The sequence below is a fragment of the Antennarius striatus genome, chromosome 11, assembly GCF_040054535.1.
Source record: "Antennarius striatus isolate MH-2024 chromosome 11, ASM4005453v1, whole genome shotgun sequence".
In the NCBI taxonomy this organism is placed as follows: domain Eukaryota; kingdom Metazoa; phylum Chordata; class Actinopteri; order Lophiiformes; family Antennariidae; genus Antennarius; species Antennarius striatus.
Window position 1 is genome coordinate 10,286,467 of NC_090786.1, and position 24,953 is coordinate 10,311,419.

Below are 24,953 nucleotides of genomic sequence, written 5' to 3' on the forward strand. Positions count from 1 at the left end.
AAAGCTTGGAGATAGCTTTCCATTAAATGCACCATGACAAAGAAAATGAGACAGGCTGAGGTTTATGATGGAAAGGCTAGTATATTCTGTCCCGTGGGAAGAATTTCTCTTCTGGAGAAGCCACTTTTCTCTCATACTGTACTTGATAAAATCATTTTCACTCCTGACATAGTGACAGCCTTTATATATCTTTGTTTTTCTTTTACACGTATATAGAAGAAAGGGCTTATGATGGAAATATTTGAGAAAATGAAGTATGTCCTAAAGCAGTGTGATCAGGTATAATGTCTAGTGATGGAGAGCAGAATGGAATTACACCAAAAATTTTAGGACAGGAGCATAACTTCATTTAAAGTTATACGTGAAATCATAATAGAGACATTCCATGAAATCTGTTAAGATTGAACCTTGGAATTTTCAGGTTTTTAATCATAACCTTTAATTTCATACCATGCAGAATATGTAACAATTGCAATAATATATATGTGTCAAGCTCAGGCACCATTTTCTAAGTTTTTTAGCACTCTTTATCCAGTTTCTTTTTCCACAGGGGAAAAGATAACAAATTCAACAGCAATTTTAGATACAAAAAATGACAAACAAAATGTAATTTACTTTTGAAAGTGTACTTTTGTTTAAAAACACCAATATTTAGTTTAAATGATTTTATTTAATGTTTTGTACAGCACTTCAAAATCTACTAATATATTCTGTACATTATTGCAATTATAAACTATGTAAGTAATTGCTTCACCAATAAATAAACCTTATTTTTTCTTTAAAAAAATCCACAGTGACTGGTTGGAATATAGTGTGATGGAGAACAAATAATTTCCCCTATTTCCCCTATGGGAGATGAATAAAGTTGATTTAATTCATTTAATATCATTCATTCATTTTCATGTACTGCCGCTGTGTCCACCGTAGCGGGTCACGGGGAGCTGGAGCCTATCCCAGCTGGTATAGGGCGTGAGGCGGGGGACACTCCGGGCACGACGCCAGGCACACGCACAAACATACTCACTACTACGGGCAATTTGGGACCGGCCAAACAACCTGAAGCGTAGCTTTTGGAGGTGGAAGGAAGTCGGAGAACCTGGAGAGAAACCACGCAGACACGGGGAGAGCATGCGAACTCCACAGAGCAGGACTCGAACCCGGACCCGCCAGCAGACCTACTTTACTTCTACATAACTATAATCACTTTTAAGTAAAGTTTGCTCCCTTTTAAGTAACCCTTACAACTTAATTTGCAGTCACTGTCATTATTGGTGCTGGGGACATGGATGCTCCGCATTTTCCTCTCAAACTGGAGAAGTCTGTCTCTCATACCATAAAAATTGGCCATGTCTATGTTCCTGAAGGATATGGTGAAAACTGAAGTTGTGTGTTTAAGTGGTGCTCTATTTCGAAATATCTATAATCACTAGCAACTGAACTTAATAGGTTAAGATGCATGGCATCAGAATTTATGCTTGCAGGGCTGTCTCAGAGGCCATTGGTGTTTGTTTATGTTGATGACATATTTGTATTTGTTTAAGATCAGAGAGATGTGGTGTTTCTCGGTAGTGACCTAGAGAGCTATAGCATCTAAGGTGTCTAAGGTGTAGCGTTTGTCTCAAGTGAAATGATTACTATCTCAGCATTTCAACAGTAGGCAGGTCACAATTGTCTCAACACTTTGGCAAAGTTGTCTACATCAAAGGGCCTGATGGATTGAATTCAGTGGTAATGATACAATACCCCATCAATGTAGGGGAGAAGAAAGGGACTTACAGACAATGCTTCTTGAATCTCAGGCTTCAAGGTTTGGAAAGCTCAAAGGCTACTTTAAAGGTTCACCTGACCTTGATATGCTGTACACAGCCTGTTTGCTCATGAATGGGTACAAATTCTTGTGTGGAGGAAAACAAACAAACAAATACACAACCAACCAACAAACCAACCAACCAACCAACCAAACAAACAAACAGTTTCTTCTCATGCCCCAGTTCCATGATGAACCTTTGTTAACAATGTGTCCTATAGGCATGGCAGACTGGTATTTTCTTGGGAAGCTGTGATGATCACGGGGGTATAGCTCTCTAAAGAGCTATATACCTCTCAGGGCCTTTCTTCTGTCAACCTGAGATCCAGATGGAGAAAGGCCGGCTATGTTTAGCTAGACTCTTATGACAAATCCCTGACTTGGTTGACTTTTGCCCAAAATTGAATTTATCAGTTGCCACTCTGTCCGTTGCAGGAGGATGTACTTCCCAGAGGGTTTATTGAAGACTGTTCTTTATCTGACGAAATGGATGTATGAGCTCAAGTATGTCTTTCCCTCTCTGCCTGTCTCTCCTGTTTTGGGACAGTCAAAGGATAAGAGGATGAGAAGGAAAGCCTGCTGTCTCTGAAGACACCAGAGACTTTGAGGAACAATATTACTTATATCACTTTGGATGTTTCAAACTTGTAATGCCTGAAAGGGATGAAGGTGTTGAACTAGTACTCTTTGGTACAGGACTTCTGCCCATTGTTGGCATTTACTGTACAACTGTCCCACCGATAAATAAAGAGGTGACCACCAATTGATGATTGATAGGGTCATGAAATAATGTGCAATGTACAGTATCTGGAACAATTCAATCTTGCAGGAGATTGCTATCCTTTGTGTTCTGTACTTGGTGTACTTGGGAATAATTGAGTGAAATGAATAAAATCCAAACTCCCCAAAATATTCTGTCTTTTCACAGAGAAACACATCTCTTGCCTTTTTAATTAACGAGGACCAGAATACAAGATGAATGATGCCTGATCTGCAGAATAGTTTATAATGTTTTATAACTCTCTTCTTTTCTACTAATTTGCCTGCTAGATATTACACCCACATATTTTCTTAAGCACTCTCTAGATACCACTGAACTGTATCCATTGTGTATTATACTGTAAATAGCTCCAATGTGGCCAGATATTTTTAATGGAACAGTTACAGTTCCTCTTAATAAAGTTTCCTTTCTCCTGCAAATTATTTGATAGTGTGTTCACCAATAATCAATATGCTGTTGGTCCATGTGTGATGATCACAAATACAGTAAGATTTCAAAGTTAACATGGCAGCATTCTCTACTCTTCACTAATACTTCATGCAATTAGACACACAGCTAACCTATTATATTTTACTAAGAATTATATGGCCATCTAATTATTTCAGGTAACTTGAAACAAACTCAAGTTACACTATTGAAAGTTACACTATCCCAGTGCCAAGAGAACAGATAGTCCTCACCTTACGAACATTCGACCTACGAACATTTGGATATACTAACAAACGGACAACGCCACATCCACCTATTGCACTCTCAACACTCATCTCCCCCTCTTGCTCTTGCTCGTTGTTGTCTCTGGGAGCCCCTCAGTGGGTCCAGCTTCCTGCTACCTTGGATACTTTACTGTTTATCATGGGTGAAAAAGCAAATGCTAGTGAAGATAGTGGTACTGGTGACAATCTCTCTGATGACAACTCTGCCTCTCAACAACAACAATCCCCCCCTCCTCCTCTTCCTTGTTCTAAAGGTAAGTTAACTGCTACATGCTTCAGTACCGTACAGTGAATCACCAATATGATCTGCTGACTCTGGCTGTTGTTGTAGGATGGACTTACAAAAGCGTCTTCTTCTTCTCCTCAAGGATTAAATTATAAGAGCAAAACCTAAATTGTAAAAGTTTATTGTGTGTAAAATAATCTGAATTCAAAACAATTCACAAGTGACACTTAACGGTAGATATTGAAACTATAAGTATGTATTTTAATACGATATTTTATAAGCCTCTCACAACAATTAAGGCAGCTGACGGGAAGAAACTTGTGGACGACTTCTTCAGAAATTCGATGCACCACACATCATTGTTACACATTGTATTCTGCACAGGCATTTTTTGGCGGCAAAATCCTTGTCTCCAAAACTGGCAGAAGTAATAAAAATTGTAGTGGAAGGCATGAACTGCGCAAAGAAGAGTTGTGTCAAGAAACAAGCTCTGAATCCGAGGTACTTATGTACCATTCTAACATTCAGTGCTTATCCTAAGGACAAGTACTGAATCATGTGTTTGCCTTGCGTGTGGAATTAGTTTGTCGGGACACCAACATTTTCATGCAGATTGCTTCAAAGTATCTGAGTTCATTCTCATGTTAGCCTGCATGGCTGATATCGTTGCAGCTCTCAATCACCTCAATCAGCAGATGCAGGGCAGTGGAGTCGACATCATTGAAGCAGAAGAAAACCTGAAGGCTTTTCAAAAAAGCCAATGTTATGGAATTGATGAACAGAGAACTATAACTTTGCAAGCTTTCCCCTGTGTGAAAACTGTGTAAGTAAGATTGAACATGTATCTGGAATTGCAGACATTGATGCAAACAATTGCCCTGCGCTTAGATGAGCTTGCAAAGTCTCTCGACAGATACCTCCCTACAAGAGTCATATTCAGCATGGGTGGATAGTCGTTTTTCTTTTTCTTCCTCGTCTTTCTAATTTTAGCTGAACGTTTTACAGCATTTGAGATCATTTTAGTTGAACAGCCTATCATTTTCTGCACTTATAGGTTTTCCACTCGTTAATTAACTTCTTAATCAAAGAATGCTCTTCTTCTAAACAATGCCTTAAACGACCCATTTTTCAAAGACAAATGCGCAGCCAGCATATGTCAGTATCCTTGATCCTTAAAGAAGGGTCACCTTCTAACACTTATTTTTTTCACATAATCAATGACCTCACTAATTGAAACACAGCACTGCTACTTGAAGACTCCCCTTTTGGTTAATAACTCAGTTTCACAGAATCAGCAGCATGCACGTCATTCCTGTTGGATCTGTTGGTTTTCTATACCTTGCAGAAAGTTACTTGCAGTGTAAAAGTTAAAGACCAACCAAAAATGATTTATCTTGCTAGTGATGTGAGACTGCGATTATTGTGAGCACAACTGTGTCAGCTCACCTCCCGAGCACTGCCGGGGCGCCTGTGAGCAAGGCCCTGTCCCTTCTATAAGCTGCTCATACATGCGCACCATGAAGGAGCCGCCTGCCACTCTACCTCCCCTCCAACTAAATGCTTACAGGCCCCTTATGTGAATGTTACAGGGCGTGTACACACTAAATATATATATGCATGGATTTGACTAACATTATGTGCTGGAGTGGTTTAATAATTTCCCTACATGGGATCAATAAAGTAAATTAAAATTCAAAACAAGGCAGTCACAGACTGCAGCATCCCACGACACACCTGAATTCCAAATTTTACCCTGACCCACTTGCATAGGTAGGTCAAAGATCAAAGCTAGTGCTTTAGCTTTGACCGTAGATCAAAGCTAGTGCATAGGTAGCGCTTTGATCTATGGTCTTACCCACACTGGCCTTCCCCCTCATCTTTCTATCTTATCCAGTTTCTAAGTTTAAAAAAGGTGAAATTTGACCTTGACCTAGCTTTCTCAAGGTCAAGGTCATCATTTCATTTTATCCCCTTTGCCACCCGAGTAATGTGCTTTTTGTTTCATATTTCTATTTGCAACGGGTTGCGAAGATATTTGGTGGACATACGAACGAACGGACGAACAAACGGATGAACACACAAACACTAACAATCACAATACATCACTGCTTTGAAGCAGGATGTAAAAAAAATCAGGCATATACTAAACCAGGGGTGGGCAAAGTTTTTGACTGGTGCGCACACAGAGTTTAGCAGAGTGATCAGCTGATGAGCAGATGGATGGAGTGTTTATTACATCTCGCTTCAAAGCGGTAATGTATTGTAATTGTCAGTGTTCGTGTGTCCGTCCGTCCACCAAATATCTTCATAACCGTTGCAGATAGAAAGATGAAACAAAAAGCACATTACTCAGGCATCAAAGGGGATGAAAATGGGAGGATTACCTTGACCTTGAAAAAAGTAGGACAATATCAAATTTCAACCTTTGTACACTCAGGAACTGGAAAAGATAGAAAGATGAGGGAGAAGGCTAGTGTCAATAAGACCATAGGTCAAGGCTAGTGCTTCGATCTATGAAAGTAGGTCAGAGCACTAGCTTTGATCCTTGACCTATGCAAGTAGATCAGGGTAAAATTTTGATTTCAGGGGTGTCGCGGGATGTTGCAGTGCTTTTGGTGGACATACTAATGGATGAACGAAGAACGAATGAAAAAACGAAAGAACGAATACACAAACACTGACAAAACAGAAGATGAACAAAACACAAAAACAATGAAAAAAACTTGACCAAATAACAAGTTAGGTTTTACAACATATTTTAAATTTATATACAGATGTACAGCATTGCATGGTTTTAAAAAAAATAAATTCAAGCTCAGAAAACCCGTCCATGAATAAAAAAAATAGAAACAATTAAAGGTTAGGTCCCAGCACTGTGGGGAGAGAAATATTGACCACAAAATGCCGCAAGTAACAGACGAGAGTTGTGAAGTGAAGTACATTAAAGATCATGTATACTTACCACTATTTTTAGCACAGAGCTGAAGATCTTGGTGTCCTCTGTCACGCCTCCAATGTAGAGCTTCCTGGAGAATATGGGAGGGTGGTCATTCTCATCTTCCACATCAATGAACACCTTGGCTGTGTTAGCTGCAAAGAGCAAATGACACAGTGCAGATCTAATATGTGCTTATTAGAGTAGAAGACCTAGGACACCACGTCAGTATAAATTCATTCTTTGGACTGATACGTACCAATTCTTGCATGAGTTTGATGCAAGCTAGAAATTAGGACAAACATAGCCAACGTTGTGGACTTATCTGAATTGGCAATGATAAATTTTTTATCCTCAAAATTGTCATGCCTACATAATTATTTTCATGGTTATTAGCTGGTCCAGAACTTAAAAAGAGACCTTCAAGTCACATACCAGAATGTTTTGAAAGTGATAAGATCACCACATTTAAAAAAAAAAAAAAAAAATCATCTTGTCGACAGCTTGTTTCAGATTTTGAAAACAGTTTGTTTATGTTAAAACTGTGGAATTCAATTTACTTAGCTTTAAAACGTGAATAATTTGAGAACATTTGTTGCAAAACCCATTTGTAATCTCATGTTACCATAGCCACAACTCAGCCCCACTGTGAAAAACCTATTTTTGTGTAGCACTAAATAATGAGTCAATAATGAAATAATGAGATTTATTTTCGTTGGACTGGAGCAAATATTTTGATAAAACATGGATTCTGTGGTGCAAACATGACTTTATGCTCACTGCTCCCCTTAGATAAGTACAAATACTGAGAGTGGTTACGTTTTGTTTATCAAGCAATTGGTGATAAACCTCACTTTGAGTGAAATAGGGCTCTGTGAAATAATGAAATGATGATAAGCCACTTTTTATAACTGAGGCATTATTTTTTATAGAGAACTTTGTTTTCCTCACAACTAAGTGCAGAACAATACCATCAATAAAAGACTGAAAGTTTCATTGCCAAGCAATTTCCACATTATTGGGAACTGTAATTTCAAGAGCATCCAATAATCAAGAAGCAGGAATATCCCTGGAGTTAGAGAAAATATTGTGAGACAGAAAATATGGTATTTCTTTTTTGAGGTTTCCGAAGATTTTACTTTCTAGCTCTAAGAGGAAAAAGGCAAAAATACAGTTTTTTCATTTCAAATTTTATTCATTCATTCATTCATCGTCTACCGCTTCCGCTGTAGTGTGTCGCAGGGAGCTGGATCCTATCACAGCTGACTGAGGGCGTGAGGCGGGGGAAACTGCGGGTGCAACGCCAGTGTATGGCAGAGCCACACAGAGACACAGACAAGCATGCTCACACTCACTCCTACGGACAATTTGGAATGAATTGTTATTTAATTACATGGGTTATATTTTTATTATTAAAGAAAACGCTCAACATATATCTCATGATTTCATTATTTTTGTCATGTCTGTGTAGACTCTCACTCATCCAGGTCAAAGTAAATCCAGAAGAGCAAAAAACAATCAACTGGACTTGCTTTAGGTTGGTAGAAGATGTTTCACCTCTCGGTTTTAACTGACTGGTAGAGTCCAGATACCCAGGTGTGGATGGTTGCTGTGGTTTCTGGGGATGAAGGTCAACATTGCGTTGTAGGTGGTTGATAGATGGTGTCTTAATCCTCCGGTGTTTGAAAACGATTTTTCCAGTTTGACAAAAATGGCTTTTTATACTCTGCTTTCTTGTGACAAACCACCACGCTACAAACAGAGCAATGTAGTGTATGCTGTCCAATGCAGTGAGGAATACACTCTGGGGAGACCAAACAAACGCTCCAAAAACATGGTTCATCACAGGAAAACCAACTCCTCAGGACTCAATTCAGCAGTCCACCTGTACCGGAAAGACACAGGCCACTCTTTTGAGGACAGTCACGTCCAGGTTTTAGTGAGAAACAAGAGATAATTTGAGAGAGGAGGTTTCAGTCATTTGTTGTTTTCTTCTCCAACAGGAGCACAAGTGTTTGGACTCTTGATCATATCATATCTGTTTTGCTTCTAACATCTCTTATGATATTTTTTTTATCTTACCAATCTTTTTACTATTACTGTTAATCTATAAATTATATGCAATTATATGCATTTTTAATTTAATTCAATTTTATACTGTTTATATTTTTTTAAATTTTATACTGTTTTATATTTTAATTTAATGTTATATTGTTTATATTTTAATTTTATACTGTTTATATTTTAATTTTATACTGTTATATTTTAATTTAATACTGTTATATTTTTTAAATTTTATACTGTTTATGTTTGTATTTTATAGTGTTAATATTTTAGTTATAGTTTAGTATATAAGTCCTGTTAGTGCTGCATGTGTCTGTTAGTGTAGTGTATGTCTTGCGGTATGTCCTGTGATGTCAGTGTTTCTTTTTCTCCTGGTGTTTATTCAGTATTATTCGTTATGTAATGCCTGAGCAGTGGATATATACAATTTCCTCCGGGATTAATAAAGTATCTATCTATCTATCTATCTATCTATCTATCTATCTATCTATCTATCTATCTATCTATCTATCTATCTATCTATCTATCTATCTATCTATCTATCTATCTATCTATCTATCTATCTATCTATCTATCTATCTATCTATCTATCTATCTATCTATCTATCTATCTATCTATCTATCTATCTATCTATCTATCTATCTATCTATCTATCTATCTATGTGTCTCGTAATCCTTTTTCTTCTGTTTCACTCCCTGTCTTTTTAAGCATTTTGAACATCATGCAAAATTTTGAAAGGTGCTACACATGAATGCTTGACTGATTGCAAATTGACTGATTTGTCATAATTACACCTACAATGTGCAATGTTCCGCATAAATATGTAGAGCACAATTACTGCAAACCCCATACTCCTGAAGCACTCTCCACAAGATACCAAGAGGGACAAGATCGAATGCCTTCTCCAGACCCAAAAAACACATGAGGACTGGTTGGGCAAACTCCCATGAACCCTCGAGCATTCTATGAAGAGTCTAGAGCTTGTCCAGTGTTCCTCAAACGGGACGAAAATTGCATTGTTCCTCCTGAATCCGCAGTTCGACTATAGGTCTAAACCTCCTCTCCAGTACCCTGGAATAGCTTTCCCTGGGAGGCTGAGGAGTGTGATCCCCCTATATTTGGAACACACCCTCCGGTCCCCCTTCTTGAAAAGAGGGACCACCGCCCCGGTCTGCCAATCCAGAGGTACTGTCCCTGACTGCCAGGCGATGATACAGAGACGTGTCAACCAAGACAGTCCCTTCTCATCCAGAGACTTGAGGTACTCTGGGCGAATCTCATCCACCCCTGGTGGCTTGCCACCAAGGAATTTGGCAACCACCTCTGAGACCTCAGCCTCTGCTTCCTCTGTGTAAGACATGGTAGCGGCATACAAGCCCCAACCCCGGGCCTCGCTCCAGGGTGGGGCCCCAGTTGTTCCATACCGTGCGACGTCATGGTCTTTGATGTTTTACTTTGCCATAGGGGTTTTGTTACTGCTCTTAGTCTGACCAGTCACCCAGGATCTGTTTGCCAAGGGAGACCCTAGCAAAATAAAAGCCCTTGACAACATAATAAGTCCTGGGAGCATTCGGGCACTCAAACTCCCCCACCATGATAAGGTGGGGAGTCGTCTGTGACACGAACAGATAAAAATATATGAAAATATATGAAAGACATGCATGTAATCTCATTAAATATGAGAAAGCAATACAATGCCAAATTATGCTCAATGAAACTTGCTCTCCATTAACCTATTTGTTTCGCAAAGTATGTACACACTATACACACAGTGCACTCCAAGCATGCTCCAACCCGGACAAGGCTAATTAACGTTGTTGTGGCCTGATCTGCAATATACTCTAACTTGATAACTGCGATATGAGTATGAAAAAATTATTTCTCTTCACTCAGCCAGAACTGCAGATGCATGAAAAACTTTCTGCTTAGCACAAGAATAGGTTCACAACTAAGTCCACACGTTTACATTCGTTAGAAAGGTGTGCTCGATGAGGTCTGAGTATAATGCACTAGTAACAGCTGTTTTTAGCATCGCGAAGACAGTTGATAAAGAAACAACAGGCAGAGTGGGTAAGTAATTGATTTTTCATTGTTACCTCAAATGGATGAAGGGTGAAGTACCCAACTCGTAGTTAAGATTCATCCATCCTTGTACAAACCTTTGTTATTGACCTGTCGAGAAGCAAGCCTAATGATATTCCACCTAAGGCACAGTGGAATACCACCACCATCTTTCTTACTTTTAGAAGGCGCACGCAGGTTGGACATGACAACCATGATGGAATCTGCCTGAACCCGGAGGATGTAGTTGGTCACATTTTCATAATCCAGAGGTTTGGCTGTGGAGATGACACCTGTCTTGTTGTTTACCTGAAAATGACCTAAATGAGAAAAACAAAAATTGATATAAAAAGTGATAGTAAAAGGCCTCTTTTTAAAATTTCAAAATTTTCTGCCCAATTGTACATGATTTAGACCTGTTTTCTATCTTGGCGATTTAAATGTCTATATATATATTAACATGCAAACTCACTCGCTCATACAATTTAATTACCGTATTTTCCGCACTATAAGGCGCAGCTAAAAGCCAAAAATTTTCTCATAAACCCGTAGTGCGCTTTATAATCCAGTGCGTCTTATATATGGATTAATATTCATATTAATATTGGTTAAAAACATGATTGCTGACTGGCGGCAGTCTGGCCGCCAGTCATGCCGCACTCCGCCACCAGACAATCCCCCTTTACAAGGCACTCGGGCCTACACCCCCTAACAACGGTAGTCAAGGGGCGTCACCGAAGTCCCGGCTCTGACTGAGCTGCTCTCAGACGGTAGAGCAGACTGTAGGAGCACCGGTGATTACATAGCAAAACATTGGGAATTTTCAACAATTCTATTAATAAAGTTTGACTGACGGACTGATCTCAGTTTTTCCTAACTATTTGGCATCGGAAATAACCCACTTTAAACTTAATTGGTCTTAAAAATGCCATTGTGCTGTCATCTGGAATCTAGTGACGGTCCATTCTATTAGTCTGTGGAAACACGGAGAAACTGGCATAAAGGTGAAAGGTGACCCTCAAAGCTGAACTTCCATTGTTAGACAAACGTGCCAACGGGTGTGCTGCAATTGATTTGCAAATGTTGTTGATACCTGAAACAACACGTTACGGGGGGGCAGAGGGGCACATTCAGGCTTGTATATTCTGTCTGCAGCGATGTGCTGTGAGATTCACTGCGGTTAGACAACGACGTTAAAGTCAGTTCTAGAAGTAAAACAGCGTTATATTTGACAGTAAATTAGCAGCATGACATTAAAAACTAGTTAAAAAATTGTTTAGGACACACAGCAGCAAATAGCTGCACCTCACCCCCGACTGGACTACCGATCTAACGAAACAATACTTAATTAATAAACGAAGACGAACGTCGGAGCTTAAATAAATATGCTTCGAACTTCAGATCAGGAAATAATCTGCTCTGTTCGCACTGACTGCACTCGTAATGAATTTAACCAGTTTTTAATGTCAGGTTTTTTAATATGCGTGTTGACTTCTTTCTAAGATGGCAAAGTGATCAAGTGATCAGGTTTCCTTGATGAGGCTCAGAATGGCTTATTGACATAACAATAGGGGCCATTCAAAGGTAGTCAGGAAGTCATGACTGCAATCATGACTGCCTGAGCAGCGCGGCTTTATCTAGTGGACGGATTGCAGAACTACAGCCGCTGCAGTTTATCAAATAAATTTTATTTATTTTTTATTGTGTGCGCCTTATAATCCAGTGCGCCTTATACATGAAATAAATTATAAAAACAAACAATTTATTGAGGGTGCGCCTTATAGTTCAGTGCGACTTATAGTGCGGAAAATGCTGTAGTTTCTTCATAGGATATTTCCTCTTCATTAAAATTTGATAAATCAAGTAAATTGTAGTGATCCATAGAGACTTTTTAGCTAATTTCATGTAACACTGATCACTGGAGGACCAGTTGCCTATCATTGTGAATCTACATCTCTAAGGTTCTAGATTTTGCCTGAGTAGGACAGAATTATACCTTTCATATGTGATATGCTCACAATTTTCAAGACAATACAACTATTTTTTGTAAATTTTATAAAACCACTGCAGTAGAAAACCAGGAACAATAGAGCTGTGTGCTTCAAACATAGTGATACATCATAACTGCAGAGTGACTGACAGAAGTGTGGGATGAAAACATTTCATTGAATTGTCAGAGAAAAAAAATACACATATCATTTTCAAGATATTTAATTGTTCTCTAGCAAGCTGTGTTTAATTTGTAGTACCCAGTTCATTTCCTGCTACAATAGAGTAGAAGATAGTTTGGTTGACAGCAGCAGCTAGAATCGTCCCCACTAGGGTGCCAAATGGAGCCAGCTCACTAACTGGAGGAAACCTGGAAAGTCAAACACAAAGACAAGCAGCATTAAGATTCATGCACCCTGACATACAGGCAGATATTCCAATAGATGAACCAAAATGCTGCCATGAAAAAACTATATTTCTAACTGTTTCTTTCTTGTTGTTTAATTGAAGTTAGATCTGGATTCAGTAACATAATAATATTTTATAACGTGAGTAATATTGTTGAACAGCATCTAGCTCCTACTATATGGATTTTATTTTGCCTTTTTATCTATTCATTGGTATTTCTTTCCATTGATACACTGCTCAATTTAACTTTATTCCAGTCTTCCACATTACAATTTTAGCACATTTCCTCCCTGGTAAATGAATAAAAAAAAAAATCCTACAAGGGAGCAAAATGTAGTTTCGGAAAAATTACTAATAAATAAATAATCTTGTTTCTTGTACCAAAGTGAATTATTCCGCGATGTCCAATAATAGCTTTGCTGTGAGGATAGGAAGACAGACTGTGGGTTACATGCATCATCAGCAGTGACACCAGTTTTGTTTCTGAGCGTGCTGGTGAGGGTGGAGCTGACGTTGAAAGGAAAGCTTGAATTTCTCTGCTCAGCTTTTGCTTTGACTCTTTACAATGAGCATAAATGAAGAATGAAGATTCAAGCAGCTGAGCAGAGTTTTCTCTCTAGGCTGGCTGATTTCATTCAAAATGATAAAGCAAGCTGTTTGCTCCTTCATGCTCAGGGTAAGCTGAGGTTGTATCGACTCTGTGTGACATGGCAGTAACCACCGCAGTAGGGTTTACTGACACAAATGAATTAGAGGAGACATCGGGGCAGACCTTTGACATAATGGAAGATTAAGTTTTTTTCTATTTCTTCAGAGTGCTGGAGTTTTCAGCAAGATGAAATCTGCTCTTAAAATAGGATAGAAAGGTTAAAACATACTAAAAATGCTTCTTCTTTTTTTGAGGCTGGGAGTGTGAAGCCATATACTTAATTATTTATTCATCAAATTCTATTAATACTTGTTGAACAGGCTTGAGGATAAACCTTTTCACCCAAAATATAATAACCTGACAAATGAAATCAGGTTAAAAATACTATAATAATAAAGAAAACTAAATAAATATTCATCATATATGCACCATTAATTATCGTTATGTAATGCCTGAACCAATTTGTGCATTTATCTCTTGATAAGTGAGAAAATGTAACCCTTAATGACTATGCTTGGATATGTGACATACAAGTGGGTAATTATATGCAGCAGATGTGATTGTCAGAAAATTTATAGCTTATATAAATTGTAGGGAACCCTGTCTTGCTGAAGTGTTTCTGAGGGTTGATTTAACCTAATAATATCATCCGCCTGTGACACCCTCTTGTGAAGCTTCTCAATTCTCTCATCTCTGCATATGAGGTGTGTGGGCGTGTGTGTTTGCACATGCGTCATGGCTGTGCCTTCTTTTACAGTTTTCTTTTTAATCTGTTATTCACAGCAGTGGGAAGACATTTGTGACAACTTTGAGAAGTAATTTTCATGCCATAATCAGTCAGCATATTAACTGCAATGTAGTCAATTAGGTGATAAAATGTTTTTCTTTTTTTGGAAGGATACAATGTTCTTCTGAGTCACAACATGTACGTGGCAATTAGACACCTGCAGTTCAGGTTTATGACAAAACATCACTTAATGCTTTCACATTTATAGTCTTTTGTACTCCTCAGCCCTAACATCTTTTTCACAGCATAATACAATTATTTAAAGAAAATCCGCCGAGCAAATTATGTTTTGATGCTGCATTATTGAGCAACTCCCTCTAAAGGGACTACAGCTGTGAGGGTTTCAACAAGAAAGTCGGAAGAGCTTGATTCACGCAAAGACAGAGAATGGCATTTTACAAAAGGTTATTCAACTGTTGCTACAGTAAGTGACAGTATTTGATGCTCACTGGGAAAAAACAACAACACTATTTTGAAAGTGGGCAGCTATAAAAACATGTGTGTATGCCTCTGTCAAAATTTCATGAGCAAACAAAGGTTCAAAGGTGAATCCTTGAAGGATGTTGACAGAAAAAAAAATCCTTCCTTGATTGGGGCTACAATTGCTTTCTCTGAAGTCAAACCATAGCCAAGGACATCTCTTGGTGAGAATTTTTCTAGAAAATAGTAGACTTTCTAGTGGTCACAGGATAATACATTGTCACATACTGAGAGGTACTGCTGTTGAGAGATGACGTTGTTGAGAGACACTATTGTTGATGGCTGTATGTGCTGTGATGAAATGGCTAAGCTGCTTATGAAGTATTTGCTGCTATGATAATACCAAATGACTTTGTTTCAATTTCCTTCGTGGTGCACTGTTCTGCTGTAAGTGACAAATGGTTTTCACTATGGTATGCATGAACATAAAGGTACATTATGCTCTATATCAATTTCAAACAATTCATGAACGTGAATGTTACATAAGTAGATTGAATGTTTGGTTCCTGAACACACTGACATAAACCCAGCTGTTACCACATTGTTAGTGTCACACCACTAACAATGTGATAACAGCAAGGTGCAGCCCAGACAAAGCCAGTCCAAGATATGTGCGTATATCAGTTACATAAATACACAACTCTTCAGAAACAAGGATGACCAACAGTATTTTATGAAATATACAGGCCCTTAATTTCACTAGACTTCCCAGCATAATGTTATATCTATTCTGGACATTAGCATTCCAGATATGGGGATGTGATTGACTAGAGGAGAATGGTTTCAATAATGCCAAAGAAAAAACTACTGATAAAAACCCCTGGACTTCAAGAAGCAGAAACTGACCATCTTAAAAACAAAAACAAAAATCAAGTTTTCTTACTCAGACAAAAACACTACAATGAAAACCAGGAAACACCTGAGCAGAATGTAAGATCAGCAAACGAGGAAGAAGATGAGGCAGCTGAGAGGCAACCAGGTAACCAGAAATTATAGGAATGACCAGCCTTATATGGGGGATTCAATTAGAGAATGCAACACAGGTCTGTTTCATCAGCCCTGAGCCACACAAACCCAAAACACCTGAAGAAAGGAAACAGAAAAAGGGAGGGGAAACAGAAAACAAGCATAACATAAAACAGGATCCCAACAAAAGAAATACATTTTTCACCCTCATATCCCTGTATACGACACGTTACAGAGGTCAGCTTCAGCTGAAGTGTCACCTATGAAACCAGTCAATTGTCGAAAGATCCGCTACTTGCCATGCAAACCTTTGGTCAACAGGTTTTGTCAGTGGTGAAACATGTGAAGATTTCTATTGGATTTCAATATCCCTCTATTGTTTGTTTTTCTAATTTCAATACTAACATGATTAATTTCTGTGCCTTCATATATTTAACAATTTTCTGTGAAAGTGAGAAAGAATGAGTCTTGCTTGGTCACGAACGAGTTTTAATTTAGTTTTACGTCATACAAAGCTGGGTTTTCTGACCAATCTATTAATTGTATAAACAAAATCAGTAAAATCATAGAAAAAAATGACCACCCCTCCGTCAACCGCCACATTAACATGGTGGAGGGTTTTGAGTACCCTAATGATCTCAAGAGCTGTGTTGTTGAGAGAAATTTTGAATTGTAATTTGCCCATGGTAGGGTCTCCTATGGCAAAGAGGTTCTGAAGGGTCAGACAAAATGTGGGTAAAAAAACACGGAATGCCACCTCTCTGGTGGATAACGACCCTGAGCTTGTGCGGAAAGTTGAGAAGTTCTGCCTAGGATAGTCGGAACTTGTTGGCTTACTCATAACTCACGTCTCTCTGCTTATGTACCAGAGTCTACCAATAAGTTTGTCCATAACTGACATCATGTCTGAGCATAAGGGCGTCCACAGGCATACTTGGTGCTAGCACGTTGTAGGTCGTAGATCAATGGTCAACTTTGCTGATCTACTTCCATGTTTTGGTGGTCACAGACAATGTCAGAAGTGGACAAAAAAACAGCTGTGGTTGTCCAAGGCTGGGGTGGTCACACACAGCCTTTTTGTTGTGAGACCAGTTGCTGCCATATTCTTGGGAACAACGCTGAAGGGAGGTTATGGCAGAGAAACTGACTGATTGAATTGATCATACAGTTCATGAACTACAGCTCTGATGGCATTCCTGCAGTCAAATTACTAAGTTTTTACTACAACAATAGCATTCCGTATTGTAATAAAATGGTATATTTTAGAGTACAGTATTTTCTGCACTATAAGGCACAATGGATTATAAGGCACACCTTTAATTAATTGTTTTTATAATTTTTATAATTAATTTCATATATGATGTGCACCGGATTATAAGGCACATATAATAAAAATATTATAATAGATTTTAAAAAAACTAGTGGCTGTAGTTGCGTTATCCATCCACTAGCTAGAGCATTCACGACTGTGAGTACCTTTAGACAGCTGTGAATGGCCCCTATTGTTATTTCAATGAAGCCATTCTGAGCCTCATCAAGGAAACCTGATCACTTGATCACTTTGCCATCTTGGAAAGAAGTCAACACACATATTAAAAAACCTGACATTAAAACTGGTTGAATTCATTACGAGTCCACTCAGTTCGAACAGGGCGGATTATTTCCTGATCTGAACTTTGAAGCAGCGACGTTCGTCTTCATTTATTAAATATTGTTTCGATCGATCGGTAGTCCAGTCGGAGGTGAGGTGCAGCTATTTGCTGTCTAAACAATTTTTAACCAGTTTTTAATGTCAGGCTGCTAATTTACTGGCAAATGCGACGCTGTTTTACTCCTAGAACTGACTTTAACGTCGGTGTCTCTCCGCCATGAACCTCACAGCACGTTGCTGCCACACAGAATACACAAGCCTAAAAAATGCACACCCCCCCCCCAGAGCAGCACACCAGGTACCGTTGTCTAGCAGTGACTCTGCTCTTGATATTTCAGAAAAGGCTGGAAGTTCAGCTTTGAGGGTCTTTCATTCGCCTTTATGCCAGTTTCTATGTGTGTTTCCGTAAACTAATAGAATGACCGTCACTTGATTCCAGCACTGACACTCGACAATAGCATTTTTTAGACCAATTACCGTTAAAGTTGGTTATTTCCGGCGCCACAGTAATTGGGAAATACTGAGATCAGTCAAACTGTATTAATAGAATTGTTGAAAATTCCTAATGTTTTGCTACGTTGTTGTAGCCGGTCACCGGTGTTCTTCTCAGCAGGCTGCTCTGCCTTCAAACAGCAGGAGTGAGAGTCGGCACTTTGGCGACGCCCCTTGACTACTGTTGTTAGGGGGCGTAATACGGACTGAATACTGTCTGAGGCCCCGTCCACACGATAACGGATTTTTTTAAAAACGGAACTTTTTAAAAACGCATCGAAAACGATTCCCGTCCACACAAGTGTTTTTAAAAAATCTCTGTCCACACCTAAACGTAGCAATGCGTTTTCGAAGACGGCTATAAGCATGCCAAACCATGTGGTGGCAGTATTGAGTCAAATTTTATCCAATAGGAATCCTCCGTGTTTTGTTGTCATAACACATGGGCCCATAAATTGACGTCACAGCGGTTTTTGTCGCAGGCAAGACGTCAGCGTTTTTAAAAAGTCGCGGATACGCCGTCCACACGACAACGCAGACCCAGCGTTTTTTTAAAAATCCACCTCGGCCAGCGTTTTTAAAAAGTTGCATTTTTGTTCCGGATATCTGCGTTGTCGTGTGGACGGAAGGCATAAACGCAACAAAAAAGTTGCGTTTTTAAAATATCCATTATCGTGTGGACGGGGTCTGAGGGCGCCCCTGGTGACATAGTACAGCATGACTGCCGGCCAGACTGCCGGCTTTTTTTCAGCGATCTTGTTTTTAACCAATACTAATATTAATATTAATCCATATACAAGGCACATCGGATTATAAGGCGCACTACGGGTTTATGAGAAAATTATAGGCTTTTAGGTGAGCCTTATAGTGCAGAAAATACTGTATCCTTTATTTGACATCCCATTGCCTGCCAGTGCAGTAATCATGCTGTTCACCCAGCAACTGGATATGCAAAACCTGCCAGGTTGAGGGATTAACTACATCATCAGCAAAGGCTCAATAACACGTATTTCCACACTTCACTTCATAAACTTTAATGGGAGAAAGTTTTTTATGTGCTTACTCAAACTCTTGCCTCTTTTACCTCAACTCTCGAAAAATGGGAACATTTACTCTTTTATTCAGAGTAACAATAACATTAATTGCTACACCATGCTCTCTCAGTGTAACCTTAGACTTTTTACAATTACATTATTTGCTTGGTGTTTTACGCTTTAAAAAATCATGAGCATTAGCAGATCAAGCCTCAACTGGTAAAAAAAAGTAAATATAAAGGGAGTAAGATTGGTACTCCAGGACCCACTTTACAAATAGCCACAGACCAGGCTGACATCCAGGTCTCAACAATCACATGGAAACAACAGCATTAAAAAATGACAAAATTTTTCTCTTTATTCTCTGACAATGTCAGATTGTGTGTGATGACTATTTTAGACTTACAGGGAATTACACTGTGATTTGCCATTAGTGCAATTCAGCCAGTGAAGAGATAGAAGAAGAACCTACGACTGCAAAGAAAAAGAAAACTGCAAAGTACCAGTTTTTATGCTGGTCGTATCATTTTATTATGTTGTATTTATCCTCTTCAAGGCTGGTCTGTGAAAATATTGTCTGAAATACTATTTGACATTAAACCGGTTCATTGCTCAAAAAAGTTTGGGGACTACTGCTATATACTACTACATTTTTTAGTAAATATAAATGTACGTAGAAATCCCCAAATGCACATTAACATCCTAACCTACCCTGCACACAACCACATCCTAATAGTTAGTACCAGTGACTTTTGAATGTTGATGTAAAAAAAGAAGCTGGTCACTCAGTGGTTATTACACGATGTGAAAAGCAAAATAAAACAAAATAGAAAACAAACAACTAAAAATCTACATGTATGTGTGTGAGGTGGGATTCTATATCCTCATTGCCAGGAAAATAGGACTCTGCCATATAAAATTATGTACAGTATAGGTGTCGGTGCGGTAAATATGTGTACAACAATAATACTTATTGACTCAAACTGCACACCGATCCCTAGAATAAGTGGTACACCCCACAAGAAAATAATACCATTATTTAATTACATTTAATTGCATTTTGCTTTGGCACTGTTTTCAGTCAAGAAAACTAAAATTATAGTGATACTTATATATGTATATTTTATGAGGTTGCCTTACTGGATTTCTACCACTGATGATAATTGGTTAGTTACTGTGGCCCTGTAGTTTGTTTAGGGTTTAGTGGCAAATCAGAGAGAGCAGTAGTGGTTCAGGGAATGGTGCTGCATAGAGAGATTGTCACTGATGATTTGTTTTGAATTGTTTTGAACTAATCTCCTTTATCCATAACAGTGAGCTGCATGTGTGAAACATACCAGTCAGAGAGGATGGCTGGAGACTCGTTGTTAGTTAGTTAGTGATTTCTGTGTGTAAAAATAATTAACTATTCAAAACAGTATGGCATTTTTTTATATTGGAACTTTTATGTGGAAAGTGGCATGGTCTGTGCCCCTTTCACATCCTGTTTTGTTAATATGCTATCAATGCTGCTCAGACACAGGATGGTTTTTGAAAAGTCGCTGGGTTTGCCTGATTCAAGCTGACAGGGAGCAAGACAGGGAGCCAACATGTTATCACGTCCTTACAAACTGGATGTGCCTAACGTTGTGAGTACAATAAATGCCAGCTGGGAATTGTGAAATGTGCCAATAAGTATAAAGGCAGTAGAGAGAATGTAGAGAGAATGGCTGACAGACAGGTTAGCGGTATCAGATGCCAGATGTAGTTTATAAATGTAACTAAATGTAAGTCAATGTAATGTAAGTTAATGTAGCTACTCCCTAATGTCAAATAACGATGAATTTATTACTTAAGTTACACACATTGCAGTTGCACAGAAAAAAATATGTTGTAAAATAAATCCTTTGAATTTGTCAAGTTATTAAACCCACAGAACTCCATCAATTAAGAATCAAATTATCCAAGAGAATAAAGAAAAATAACATCAAACACAATTTAGGACAGTAACTTTATTCAAAATGTTTTTCTCAGAGTTGAAATGAGCTTAATTACTGCATTGTGGGAAAGGTAGTTTTGGTCAAAGCACACTTTTGACCTATTCATTATTAGAAACTCTGACCTGTTATGTTCTCGCGGGCCACACAAAAGGATATGGTGGGCCACATTTGGCCCCCGGGCCCTGAGTTTGACGCATGTGCTGTAGAGGAATAATTAAATACCTTTATAAGTTGGCTGACACACTGATAATTGATGATACCAGAGAATGCAAATAACTTCTGTATCGAACAGTCAAATCTAACATAAAAGTCAAATACAGTAGTCAATTATGCATAATGCAATTCGATGAGCATGGTGAATTAGGCCAAAGCTGCTTCTCATTCCTTTCATATTTAAATTCCATTGAGGCAGAGAGACGGAGAGATAAAGGCAAGGGGAAGATGCAGACATGTCTACAGGCCCCAGCAGAGAATCCTGGTGTCAACATGAGAGAAGTTGAATGGAGTACCACTGAAAGGCGCAGGCGGCACACAGGTGACAGCAAGCACTCTGCCCCAGGGCCAATGGTGGAGTGATGGTTACGAGACAAGGCAGAGGCGGATACACGTTGTCGTGTGCCACAGGGGCTGCTTCTTACTGAGTCAACGATCTACCTCTCCTTCGCTCTTTATTCACAAAATGCAACAAGGAGTGAACGAGGGCTAATGGAAATCCATGGAGATTACAAGTAGTGACCTCACTAGGTTCATGCTTGTTTCTCTTTTGTCGGTGTGGATGCCCTGCCATGTAAAAGTCTTGAAAACTACCAAACACTTCCAAACCTGGTGCAGAACATTTCTGTGAGGCTACATGTATTAATTTATCATTTGTGTTCATGACATATTTCTTAATTTGATCACTTCTCAGGTGAATATGTCCTTTAGAGTTTTTAAACCTTGAAAACAAATCGATATATGAATGATGCTTGAACTTAGTCACGAAAGGACTGACAGGAATGACAATAGAGAGACAAAAGAGAAAAAGACCGCTGTGAAAAGCTCATGTTTTAAAATAAAACTACAGGTATGAAGTGATCTTAACAGCCAAGGCTAAGTCAGGTAAGTTATGCAGGACTGAGAGCTAATAATAATAATAATAATAATAATAATAATAATAATAATAATAATAATAATAATAATAATCAGTACTTTATTAATCCCTCTTGGGGAAATTCTTTTTACACTTCACACTCACACATGTACATATACAGTATGTGTTAATGACACACAGTGGCAATGGATTAATAATGGAAAAATCAGCCACGATTTGCATGAATACAAATGCTTGTTTGCTATTCAACAAAGCAAAATAGTAACTGAATACAAAGGTTCCTTTTTGGTAATTGTACTTTTTTTCTTTCACTGTAAACCCATTTTAAAATACACATGTTAAGGACATAGTACTGTAGCATTTGACAACATTAGCTATTATTACACATTCCATCCATTGCTATCCAGGGTTTCTCAAATTCAGGAGCAATCCAACATCCACCTCATGTCCTTTCAGTTGTAAAACAACACTAGCAGATATTAGCTCAGGCTGTTTATGAGCTGCTGACTCAGTTGCTAAGAGGATTTGGCAAAAAAAAAAAAAAAATCTCTTGCGCTTGCAAGCATCTCAGCATCCAACAACTCAGACACTAAGCAAGTATTCACATTAAAGTATTGTGTTCAATAAAACACACAGGAAAAAAATTATTTACAAACCCTCTCCGGATCATGTTCCTCCCTGAGCTATTCCTCTGATCACTTATCTTGCCACAGCAGACCTAGTGTTTCTTTTGTTTTCACAGTGAGCCATTTCTCTAACTTTCACAAGAAAGAAAAAGGCTTCAATCAAAAATCTTCTGGGGGGCAAGTTTGAAAACATTAGCAGAGCCAAAAAAGCAGCATTTTCTATGCTGCCACACCGTAGTAGCGCTCTGTGCCAGCTACATCATGTCAGCCCACAGGACATCACTTCACATATCCTCCACAGGGTCATCTAGAACACATGAGGAGACTTTGCCACTAAACATTTGGATGCTGGTGGATAAACGCTGTCCAAACTGGTCCAGCAATGAGACATGCAATATGATAAGGCGTAATGCCATACAGCTACCAATGTCATCCTCCATGTTTTACTGCCAAATTCTTGCTTCTATTTGAATGATCCTTTCTTTATAGAATTGATTAATTTTTATTAACTACAGAAGCCTCTGTTGAAAATTCACAGTCCATGTCTTTCTAAGACACTTTTTCCTTCAGCAGAAAAAAACAAACAAACACAGATTCCAACATTCTAAACTAGTAAGTATTTATGCCATCAAGGTGCTTGTTTGTTTGGTTTTTCTCTCCACACAGTTCCACATGACTAATTAACAAATCTGAATAATTTCCCAGAAATAATTAGAATTTGGATACAGACAAAAACACCATTCAAAAGTCTGAAAGACAGAACTAACATGTGGTGTTGCTCCGATGTGAAATGAACAAATATTAGGTACATTGGTTGAGTGATGCCGTCCATAACCGCTTCATTTGGCATTGACTTGGTAATTATTCAGTCATTTACAAGCAGACAAGAACTTCAAACTGAAGTTAATGTGTGTTAAATGAATAAATACATTTTTAAATCATTAAGAAGCAACGCAATATTGTGAGTTAAATTATGCACAAACTTATTCCTTTAGTGTGTTCTCTTGTTCCCTTTGTTCCCTTCATTGTCTAGCCATAAATAGATATATTACATCTAAATATTCACTTTAGACTTGGTGTCTTTTTTATTTATACCAACTGTTTTTGTTTTGAATCTCAGTTCACAGTAGAGTTGTGTCAATTAACACAATAAACTGCCCCATATCCTTATTTTTAAGTATCTTAAATGTCACAAAAACCGACGACAGCATACATGGTAAATGTGAGAGGAGCTCCTACATTCATACAGAAGCTTGCAGATCACCTCATGCAGTACTTTCTGTTACACCATCATTCTCAGTAATTAAAAAAGGATATTATTACTGCTGACCATTCTAGCTGGAAATTAAATCCAAATAACCTAATCATTCAATACTTTGCAATAATTTTGATAAGTTTTAATGGGTTTTGGATATTCCACACATACTGGTGGTTTGTTATGAATACTGATAATTATTTGGAAAGTTAGTTTAGTAGATTGTACTGCTGTTGTTCTCTGGCTTTCACATCGACCTTTAACTGATATTTGGGATGTGTGCAATGACTGTGACTCAGTCTTCTGTTAGACAGTTAAGTGATGCTTGCTTACTTAGCAGAGACAAGTGAAAGGTCAGTGCGCTCATGGTGTTTAGAGGTTCAAGGCTCAGGGCAGCAGATTCAAACCTGCGACTGAAAATCAATCATGTCCTTCAGAGGTACAAAAGCTTGCCACACCTTGCCGCCAGTGAATTAGAGGAGGAAGCAGAGCAGGAAAGAGGATTATCAGTAGACATATAGTTAGATGGACATGGAACGTTGTGTTTTGTTTTGTTTTTTACAGCTATGCAAGGAAATGATAAGGAAATGATGTATCAGAGTGAGCTGTGAGCATCTCTATAACTTATAAACATGTCTGACAAAACAACTGTTGCACAGGGACATTCAATAAGTAAGCTATGTTCCATAAAAATATTTTTCTCCAGTTCTCTGGTACATTAAAAGAAGGGAGCAGGGTTGAGTTGTTCTCGCCCTGTTCATTAATCGTAATCAGTAGTTCTTTTTTGGAATTATTTTTGCTGTTTTATTTCCTGTTATTCTGGGGGGGGGGTTGTTAGTAAATAATTGTTGTGATGTCTAGTGTGGCTGGGTCCAGGACATATTTCGATTTCAGATATTGTAAATCATTTGTGATTCAGACCAATGAGAGCATCAAATCAACACTGTCCTCAAACATC

The 24,953-nt window shown here is 38.4% G+C and overlaps 1 protein-coding gene across 1 annotated transcript in view; it reads right to left on the minus strand.

The window, feature by feature from the left end:
* Window positions 1-24,953, minus strand: part of LOC137603774 (protocadherin-15-like) — a 206,006-nt gene that overhangs the window by 25,520 nt on the left and 155,533 nt on the right. Inside the window, exons 26-28 of the mRNA XM_068327526.1 lie at window positions 12,839-12,948; window positions 10,769-10,909; window positions 6,490-6,617 (exon numbers count right to left, since the gene is read on the minus strand). Of these exons, the coding sequence (XP_068183627.1) occupies window positions 6,490-6,617; window positions 10,769-10,909; window positions 12,839-12,948 (379 nt within the window). The remainder of the gene's footprint in view (window positions 1-6,489; window positions 6,618-10,768; window positions 10,910-12,838; window positions 12,949-24,953) is intronic.